Source organism: Peromyscus californicus, unplaced genomic scaffold, assembly GCF_007827085.1.
Source record: "Peromyscus californicus insignis strain IS unplaced genomic scaffold, ASM782708v3 Scaffold_10__1_contigs__length_136768540, whole genome shotgun sequence".
In the NCBI taxonomy this organism is placed as follows: Eukaryota; Metazoa; Chordata; class Mammalia; order Rodentia; family Cricetidae; genus Peromyscus; species Peromyscus californicus.
Window position 1 is genome coordinate 11,318,922 of NW_026294391.1, and position 10,953 is coordinate 11,329,874.

Genomic DNA, 10,953 nt, shown 5'->3' on the forward strand with positions numbered 1-10,953 from the left:
CATCATAACAAATCTGAAGAGAAATAATATGGCTTTGTTGAGCTTCCTATGTCATCTCCATAGTTCTGTCTTTATCGCTCTCATTAGCACCAATAAAATTTGAGAAATAATAGATGTTGATGTCCCTAACCAACCTTTGACACAAACACTTAGAAAGGATAAATGCAGTGTCAGAACAATGGAGAGCTATGATTTGGTAATAGAGTGTCTATTCAAAGATAAGCATTCTATCCTAACATCTAGTTAACGCAAAGAAGAGTTTATTCAAACAGAGTAACGGGTGAGTCAATGGAACAGGTCCCATCAGGGCAGCGGCAATCCTTCATTTTTCCTAACCGCAGTCTTCAGTGTGCTCAGGAATGACAAGCCACCCTAAAGAAAGCCACAAGTCATGCTGATGCTGAGCTTTCAAGAGAATGATCTCCTCACCACTTCCTGAAAACGAGGCACAATGATAAGCTGGTGAAGTTGGAAGAAGAGCTTTACTGTCTTTGATTGCCTGGGTCCTTTCTCTTCCTCCTCACCCTACAGATACCATTTCTGTGCTTTGAATTGTTACCAGCTGTCTCCCGAACAGACGAGCTGTCATCACGCCTTATGGCTTCCTCAGGGAACTACCTCTTTGCCTTTGTCCACTGACTTCTAAAGGGAAGTTTCTCTGTTACTGTCACAGAGGGCCTTGCCCAATTTCAACAAATTGTCATTTTAGTGCAAGGACAATTGTTGGGACATCCTGGCAAATTTCTACGCTCTATTGAAACTGAATTTCAAAATAATGAAAAGTGGAACTAAAATGAAGTCCATATTGAATAGGGTATATGTGAGCTTTTGTAGCTCTAGTTTATGTATACTTGGTCTGATTGCGTTTGCATTGCATATTTACAAGCACTCTAGGTAAAATGTCAAGAGCTATCCTTACATCCACCCGCAGAGTTCAGGTGAAGAAACAGTCAGCCATGGCATACATGCAGCAGCAAAAATATGCGGTAACTATGAATGACAACCCTTCTTATGGCACTCCTTATACTTTTGAAATCCCATGGCTATTCTATATCGCTTCCACACGACTCTAAGCTCCCTACGCTTGTGGCCATCTGCCCTTCCTCACTCTGTGTCTCCAGTTATTAATGTATAGAAAGACCTCCACTGGGGTGTCAACTCAACATGGACAAACTGAATCAGTAGATGTTTAATAAAAGTGTGGTCACTCATTGTTCTTCCGTTTTCCAACACTGGAGATGGAATGTGCAGCCTTTCCTCCTTGGCATGTTCCTCACCACTGAACTACAGCCCTTCCTAGCAGGGCGGATTGACGTGTTAATTTGCATCCTTTGACCTGCTTTCCTGCTAAATTCTTCCTGAGGCAGAAAGCACAAGGGAGTTCCTCTAGGAGGCCACACGGTTCGAGACAGCCATGATGAGGCCCTCTGACTCTGAGCCTGTACAAGGCAAAAGACCTTACCTTTTAACCTTCCTGTTTCATTCTGACCTGAAGATTAGGATGGGTCACAAGTCAGAAATGTGTTTCTACACATCCAAGTGAGGTTATTAAAAGTTCACCAAGGACTTCCGTATGCTTAGGCCTATCTTTTTCCCATCTCGCTCAACAAAGCTAGCTGAGAACCTTTACCCTTTGTCTTTCCTTTTTTTTTTTTTTGGAGAGGGGTAAGGATACACAGCCAGAGAGCTTTTTCCCCTGGGTAATCAGAAACCCAAGTCTGAATGATTCAGACCTCTAAAACTGATCAGAAATTCTGGGGATGCTTAGTTAGCACAGTGTCCCATTAACAAGTTCTTGAAATTATTATATCCTTATCATTTCTAGAGGAGGTTATTTAGCAGGTTCAAATACTCATTTTAAACAGAGCCACAGGGACAGTTACAGATGTTTAGTTGACACATTCAAAATCGAAAAGGATCACAATTGCCTGGCTTTCAACCCAATACTCCCATTTAATTGTGTTCCCACCTCACTCCCTTAACATGAGTTCTATGGAGCTTCAGTGAGCTGTGGCGGTTACAATTTCCGACATGAATCACAGCATATTCACTTATTTAAATCTCAATCAGAAAAGCAGCTTCATTTTTCAAAGTTCACATTTCAGACTGCCAATCTCAGAGGGAAGGGCATGCCATACCTGGAGCAGGCCATTGCTTCCGGGGGATGGGGAGCGGGAAGGGTAACAGACTAGGTGGTATGAAAACATGAAGAGCAGTTCTAGGAAGGAAGAGTACGAATGGGGATGAATGGCAGAGAGATGGGGAGAGGGGGGTAGTGGAGACGCGATCAACCAGAACCAAGGATGTACGAAAATGCCCTAAGGAGAACCATTACGTTGTATGCTAATGTAAATAAATAACAAAGGGCTGGGGGAAATTGTTCTTTTGTGGGAGGATCTAGCTAGTTACAGGGTTGGGCTTTTCTCCAATTTGTCACTCACTGCTATTAAAGATTCTCATGAAGGTCTTTACCCGTGGGCCACAAGACGCGCCCAAATTGACATTTTATATGTGCTGCTCATGGGACATGGACACTCAGAGCAAAGCAACTTTGGGTTGTGGGGTAACCGGGATTTCTTAACTGACCGCCTTGGTGAAACACTGCCTGTTTCTCAGGCTTTACTTCCTCTAAATAGAAAGCATTCAAATGGGGACAAGGAGAATTTTTCTTAAGCGCCCAAATCATGTCTCCATAAAAACAAAAGGCTGTTGTGCAATGACTTCATCTAGCAAGTCTTCATCTGGCTCCTGTACTGCTTAAAAAATGGGTGGATAGCTTGGCTACCAGCCTTGCAATCCAGTGAGACCTCATCTCCGTTGAGTCTTCCATTCAGGAGATTATTCGGAAAGCCTGATGGTCAATGTCTAACACTAGGGGCTGTTGTTACCTTTTGTCCTGGGTTCTCTCAGTTTGCAAGGCAGAATTGTGACACATCGAATTAATGACTTAGATAAAGGAGCTTTGTCACAGTATTTTCCAGAGCTAAAGGACCTGACCCTTTCCAGAGAACTTCAAAGGACTTGCTGACATTCTTCGTTTATGTCTGTCTGTCTGATTTGTTGGTTTGCTGTCATTTTGCTCAACTGCATATGGATTTGCAGTGCTGGAGCTGGGACTCGGGGCCTCCTGCATGCTAGGCTAATGCTGTGCTACTGAGCCACACCCTTTTCCCGACTCTTCACGTAAAATTAGACCCCTTAGAGTGGAGTTTAGCGAGTATGTCTAAGATGAAATGGTATTTTGTAAAGAGGTGGATAGTATCAAAGTTTGTCTGTTCATCTCATTTTAGCAAATTTGCGGGCTGTGTGTTTTTAAACAAAAACTCTTCATTGGGCTAATATGAATTTTGTATGAGTAGGAAAAGGGAGGCAAAGTGAAACGCAAGTTGTACCTGTAATTCACAATCTAGTTCATATATTCAGCAATTGTCGGATGAAATGTTAGTCCTTTAGCTATACATTTAAGCTTGTAGTTTCCCAGCAAAATACCTGCTTTCTACCCTAGTCTTAGCTTAGAGCAGTAGTTCTCAACCTGTGGGTCATGACCCATTTCACAGGGGGTCGGAAAAACATGGATGTTTATGTTACGATTCATAACAGTAGCAAAATTACAGTTATAAAGTAGCAACAAAGTAATTGTATGGTTTGGGTCACCACAACAAAAGGAACTGTATTAAAGGGCTGCAGCATTAGGAAGGGTGAGAATCACTGTCTTAGACACTTACCCATTACAATTACTGTACTCTCATAAACAAGAGTTTGCTTGCTGTTTTCCTTCAAAATTGATTTTAACTTAAATATTTTAAGATTTTAGGAGAGAGAGAGGGAGGGAGGATGGGGTAGGCATGTTTGTGTGTTAGCCAGAGGTCGATAGCAAGTGTCTCCCTCTATTTTCCACTTTATTTTTGAGGCAAAATTTCTCACTGAATCTGGAGTACACCAATTCTGCAGGACGAACTGGCTATTGAACTCCAGGTCCCAGGAGGGCACTAACCCCTAATATTTCTCAGGAATTCTTTCAACGTGGTCAGGAATAGTTAAAAAAAAATCCAGAGTGAAGCAGTGTCTTGCTGATAATTAGGTTTTAAAGGCTAGTTCCACAGACATATCCCCCAATCAAGCTCATGATGCTGCCTGTCCTTGGCGAGAGTGACATGTTCAACCTGCCCAATTCTGTGCACTATGTCTCCATTTCTTCCTATGGAACGAATATACTACCCCTCTTTCTCCCAAGCCAGATAGAACCTGACTTATATTCATCGTCATTCTCCAAGTACACCAACATTCATAGAAGGAAAACAATGTAGCCATCAGTTCATACATTGGGTAAATATCAACCTTGGCGTTTCTTTTGGTACTGGCAATTGACCCTACAGTGTCATGCATGGTTGGCAAGTACTGTACCACTGAGCTGCATATCCTGCCCAACAAATACATTTAAATAGAACACAATAAAGGGTAATAATAGAAAGTATTATAAAATTTCTCATTTTTGAGAATCCTATTTTCTCACCATTTTCTATGCTTTTTTGTATGCCCATGCTATTTTCTCCACATAGAAAATTTTTCTATTTCATCAACAAATTCTAGATGTTGATATAGCCTCATATGCCCATTCTCAGGCTACTTTCTCTCTGAAACCTTCCTGGCATTCACTGACCCATCTAATGTCATTTCTGTCTTACTTGATCCTCCATGGCTCTTTATTTTAATGTTTTATAGGACCTACCATAAACATTTATTTGAACACATGTGCTAAATAAGTAACAATGACTTAGCCGGGGAGGTGGTGGCACACACCTTTAATCCCAGCACTTGGGAGACAGAGTCAGGTGGATCTCTGTGAGTTCGAGGTCAGCCTGGTCTACAAAGCGAGTTCCAGGAAAGGCACAAGCTACACAGAGAAACCCTGTCTCGAAAAACCAAATAAATAAGTAAATAAATAAATAAATAAATAAATAAATAAATAAATAAATAACAATGACTTAATTTTCATCTTCATACAATGCTACCAGTAAAAAAAAGTGTATATAAAATCTTATAAGTTAAAAATACTCTTTCTATATCAAGGTGCTCATTAAAATCTTGATGTGAGGGCAAAGAGGGCTCTGGGCGTGTAGAAAGCTCTGAAACTTCCAGTCCCATGGAGCTAAAATTTCCTTAGTTTGCTTTTCTTTATTTTTGTTTTATTTTTAAAAGGATCTCACTATGTAGCTGATGCTGGCCTAGAACTCACTATATAGCATGGGATGGCCTCAAACTTAAGATATGTCTGTCTCAGGCTCCTCATTGCTGGGATTATAGACTTGTGCCATCATAGGAATTAGCTATTTCTACTCATGTTTTCTTTTCTTTTCTTTTCGTTTTGTTTTGTTTTTGTTTTTGTTTTGAGACAGGGTTTCTCTGTGTAGCTTTGCGCCTTTCCTGGAACTCACTCTGTAGCCCAGGCTGGCCTCTAACTCACAGAGATCCACCTGCCTCTGTCTCTCAAGTGCTGGGATTAAAGGTGCGCGCCGCCGCCGCCGCCGCCGCCACCGCCGCCGCCGCCACCACCACCACCCAGCTCTTATTTTCTTATAGTATGTTGTTTTGTGCATCGATTGAATTTGCTTGAGGTACTACACAGAAAATGTTTTTTTTCTGATAAAATTTAAAAAATATTCTTGAACAGTTAGTTCCAAAATATCACTGGCTCGTATACTCCTAATTTGTTTAGCTGCTTCTTAAAATTTCCAAGGTAAATGATTGCTCCAGGGAACTCTACCCTCAAATAGTATAATATATATTATTTGATATATACTATTGTATATATATCCATATGTGTATAGGTATATGTATATGATGTATATTACAGCATAGGACATGGTGTAGCCCATAAATATTCTACATAAGAGAAGCTTCACAAAGCATTATTTGCTTTTCCTTAGAAAGAGCATTTGGCATGATGGATTGAAACTTTGAGGCACTCCACAGAATATTTGGTCTTACCGCACTGGAACCCCTGAGGAAGGAGAGCAGATTTCGACACACTGGCAGCAGGATCAGCATGCAGTTGAAATTCAGGCAGGCTGCAGGTGCCCTGGCCAGAGCCAGTGCTGACTAGAAAAGAGAGGATAGGGAGTCGAGAGACTTGCGTGAGCAGAATACCCACATTCCTCTTCCCTGGAGTCCTATCATGGGACCCCAAAAAAGCTCCTTCAAGACATCTGGAAAGAATTTCCTTCAGAGCAGAGGATTTTTTCCTTAGGGTCCACTGATGTGCTTTCTTTTAACCTGAAACTGCCTTTTAACCTCAACTGAACATTTTAAAGTTTCAAACCTGAAGAGAAGTTGAAATGAATGCACTTTGAGTTGTGTTTATCCACCTCCCAGACTAAACCTTTTAAATTTTAGTATGCATGCTTTATCGACCTTTCCACCCCTTTCTCCATTTGAGGAGAGTATCAGGTGTCCTCCTATATTTCTGTTGCTCTCTGTTTTATCCCATTGAGACAAGGTCTCAGCTTGAACCAGGATCTCACCGTTTTTTCTGTAGTCTGGTGTTCAGCACGCTCCAGGGATCCTACTATCTCCACTACCGCCTTATCCTTCCAGTAGTGGGGTTCTGGGTGCCTGTGGCCACACTTGCCTTTGTACACGGGTACTGGGGAACTGAACTCTCGTCCTGATGCTTGTGCAGCAAGCACTCCTATCCTTTGAGCACCCCCCTTACACAGTTGGTACATGGTAAGTTGCATGCATAAGTTTACATCCTCCTAAATCTTTGAGCATGTGTACCATTAACATGAGGTCAGTATCAAAACTAGATCTTTGATTTTAAACAAAGTCCCCTTAGCATTCAGACCTTAACTGTAACTTAAGTTGATATGGTGTAATACTTGGGCAAAATTGGTTTTGCCATATCTAAAGAAGTTGCCTATTTTACAACCTACAGGGTCAGCATGAATACATTAGAGACAATTTTAATAATGTCATATGATTGTTTGATAATACTTATACATATGATTATAACATATTATTAGTGTAAGCAATTAATATTTTCAGCATTATATAACAAATTATGTGCTCTGGGAGTAGCTGCAATTCTAATTGTTTTCATTTGTGATATAGATACCTGACAATTCAAGGAAATAGATTACTTAAAGACTCAAAGAAATTCAAGGACCTCCACTCTGCTGGCCTACTGAAATGCTGTAGTACACGAACAAGTTCCTGCCAGTCTCCAGATGTAACTTGAAGTTGGTTTTCTCAAGATCATTTCATGTGTCATTAGGAGGAGGGCTTCTCCATGCAAAAAAAAGGTATGAACCACCTACCTTGGAAAAATTACAGAAAATTTCAGTTGTCACACCAACTGTATGGTGTGATGAATGGATGGCTCCCAGTAGGCTTTCCATTCATTCTACAGATTCCTATGCTAAGCCTGGTACATATTGCTAGACAGGGATGCAGCTTAGACCCTCTGCCATACTTGTTTGTTACACTGGTAGGCCTTAAGAGACTATTGTCAAAGAATTTGCAATTGGGGATGAAACTGATGAAGTTGTCTTGGTTGGTCAGAATATTTCTTTTAAATCTTAAAAGGAATAAATATGAGCACATCTGCCTAGAAGTGTGAGCTGGCCAATATTGCATGAGGTAGAAGTTTACTTACTCCCCCCACAAAAGCTGCACTAGGGAGCAGAGCCAGGTGGGTCTCTGTGAGTTCGAGGCCAGCCTGGGCTACCAAGTGAGTTCCAGGACAGGCGCAAAGCTATACAGAGAAACCCTGTCTCAAAAAAAAAAAAAGAAGAAGAAGTTTACTTACCCCAAGGAGTTTTCGAGTATAATAGTACTTAGGTCCATCATCATAAACCTTGTAGTAATGGACAAAGAGGAAGACATTCAACCCCAACCACACCAGCTGCACAAACAGAAAAAGTCAGATGAGGTTTATAAATCTAAATGGGTAGAGATGATAAAAAAAAAAATCCCATATGACACTGGAGTCAAGTGAAAGACAGGACTTCCCTCAAGTTCAGACTTTGACATTGGTGGTTACAGAGCTGAACACAATCAGCTTAGAGGCAGCTCTTTCCTATTCCAGTGCCACTCCACTTTTCAGTAGCTGACTTTATCTTTCTTCATCGTTTTGCATCATCACTCCACTACTTGGTCAACATATTAAATTAATAACAGTCTGTCTCATCTCCTTCTCTCTCCTCCTCTTTTTATCTTAAGCTCAGACAGAGAGGTAACAATGATGGATAAGTAAAGTGAGAGGAGATGGAAATACAGTACTGTGGGGGAATCAACCTGTAGAAGCTGAGCTCTCCTCTCGCAGATGCCGGTCATCTACCTGCAGCACATACAGCTTACCATTCTATTTGGTAAGTTTCCCTTCACTTTTAAAGGAGGGGATATTGAACGTGGGCAAGGGGCTCAAGGTCATGAAATTTACAAAAGTAAACATTCTAGATTTTAAGTTCACATTGGATGTCAACAACCTTATGAAGGGGTGATACTGCCCAGTCTTCTACCTTCAGTTCCATAGTGATTTTCTTTCAATATTAAATTATTAGTTATTATTAATACTAGCTATGAAATACCCATGGATGCTTCCTAACAGTCTCTCTTTACGAAGAAGGTGCTACAGAAACTTCATTTCTTACCCTGCCATTCCCCTTAACTCTAGATTTCTCAGCCATGTCTTTACTTTCATCTTTATGCATACATAATTTCAAAGATTACTTCCTGGGGAAACTGTAATTAGAATAAAAGTTGTATTTCACCTTGTTTCTTAGGTGAGTCACCTGCCCTTAAAATGGTAGCAAGTACTCAGGACTACAGTTTCAAATCCCCATGTTCTATGTTGCATTAGAATGTTGGTTTGGCATGAGCCATGTTTGAATCAAATATTTGTTGTTTTAATTTTATTCATGCTATTAATTTATTTATATCTCCAGAACTCAAAGAGTCCATGCATTACATGGTAAATTTTTTACCAAACTTCCATTCATAAGCGATTTTTGATATCATGCTGCATTAGCTGTTTGGCAAGGATATTTAGTTACCACATTTCTTCCAAATTCATCCTTAATTGCTTTGCTGAGAACACTAACTTAAGAGTACAGAACAGAAATCAATGTGTAATTGAAAATTAGCCACAACCTTATTTCCAGAATTGTTTCTCCAGATAAGTAGGTTTATATATAATTGCATATTAATGACATACTTTATATGTACATAAATACATATAATAGACATACTGCATATGTATGAGTCTAAATTTATTTCAAGTTTTTCATCTCGATTTGTTGCAAAATTCACAAGTAACTACAGTTCAGACCTCATGGGGGAAAAAAAGTGCTTGTTTTAAAAAGAAATTTTAGAACTTTGGTCAATTTGGTGTTATTACTGAAATAAAGGTAGGTCCCTTCCCATCCAAGAAATCTATAAGAATAAATATTATTTAGAACACAGTAAAGTTTTAATTGACCATTTTAAGTAGGTCACATAAAAAGTGGAAAATTTTACCTCTGAGTATTTTTAAAAAATCTCAGAATTCGAGATCTTTAGTACTAACTGTCTTCTATTCTCTCTGTTAAATGCTGGCTAATTTCATAGTCTTAGTAACTCAGAAATAAACTAGGAGAAATGAGAGCCATTGATGCATAGTTTTAATGACATTTAAACAGATGTTTGTTCACAGAGTAAGTACATTTGTTAAGCAAACAACGATAAGAAAACCCACTGCTCTATTTTGGCTCCCAAGAGAACTCCAGCATGTTAAAGAGTTTAGAATTTCTCTGTCGTTGGTACTTACAATGACAAAGATGGAGAGTCCCTCATTCACAGCCCAGTTCCCCATGGTAGCAAAGGTTGAGTGTGCTGGTTCTGCCTCTCTCCTCCACTGTGCTTCTTCTTTGTATGAGGAAATGAAAACAGCAGCCTTGGGGCAATATGTTTCCTTTTCTATTATCAGAAATTAGCTAATCATTGGTCAACTGAAGGCCTGTTTCCATAACAAATTTAAATCTTTAAACCACATAAAAACTCCAGAAAGAAAAAAGATCTTGTGATTCAATCACATTGGAAAATGAAATCAATTGCTACAACTGAGAGACTATTTGCCAAGTATTTAAATTGGTTTTATTATTTATCAGATTATTTGTGTAGTTTATGAATGTATTATCCTCAGTGAAGAATTGTTTTTAGCTAACAGTTGTCTACTTCAAATTTCAAGTTATTCACCTAACCAGAGATAAAACGTATAGGTGCTGGGTAAAACATTAAACACATGTGGCATCTTCTGACGGGCTCTTACAACAGTATTTATTCTCACTGGATGAAGTAAAAGGAGTGATAGATGATGTTTATAGAGTATTAACCATGTGCCAATATTATATCCTAAAATGGATATAGGTCGATATTGTGTACATACATTTATAAATTGAAACATACATATAAATACATATGTATGCGTACACAGAAACATACTTGTGCCCACATATACATCAGTTCAGTTGATTCTCATGACTCTGCTCCTATAGAGTCGATTCTATTTTATGATTACATTTACAGATGAGGAAACTAAGATCCAGAGCAGTGAACTTATTTCAACCCAGTAACAATGCCAAGGAATAGTGTTGAAGTCTAAACAACCAACATTACCTGCAAGTAAGATACCAGGGGGAAAAAGTTTAAATTTGTCAGCTCCACCTTAAATCACTCCACACAGGACTACAGGAAAGGGAAATGTGCCAAAAAAGACCCAAAGGTTTAGATGACAATCACGTTTCCAGGCAGACATTCTATATGCTGTGTGTAAACAGAGATCAAAGATATACCAGTGGATGGTAGATGCTAAAGCTAGATGTAGCACAACTACCTTCTGGCTGCTACTCTGTCTTCAAGACATGAAACAGGTGGATGGTGACCTGACTGTGTGGTGAAAGTTGATTGTGCAGAGGT

At 39.5% G+C, this 10,953-nt stretch overlaps 1 protein-coding gene across 1 annotated transcript in view; it reads right to left on the reverse strand.

The window, feature by feature from the left end:
• The window catches only part of LOC128113011 (cytochrome b-245 heavy chain), a 38,447-nt gene extending 27,889 nt beyond the window's left edge, over positions 1–10,558 (reverse strand). The window contains exons 1-3 of the mRNA XM_052742688.1: positions 9,806–10,558; positions 7,808–7,903; positions 5,989–6,099 (exon numbers count right to left, since the gene is read on the reverse strand). Coding sequence (XP_052598648.1) covers positions 5,989–6,099; positions 7,808–7,903; positions 9,806–9,850 — 252 coding nt within the window. The 5' untranslated portion in view covers positions 9,851–10,558. The remainder of the gene's footprint in view (positions 1–5,988; positions 6,100–7,807; positions 7,904–9,805) is intronic.
• Positions 10,559–10,953: the final 395 nt, after the last annotated feature.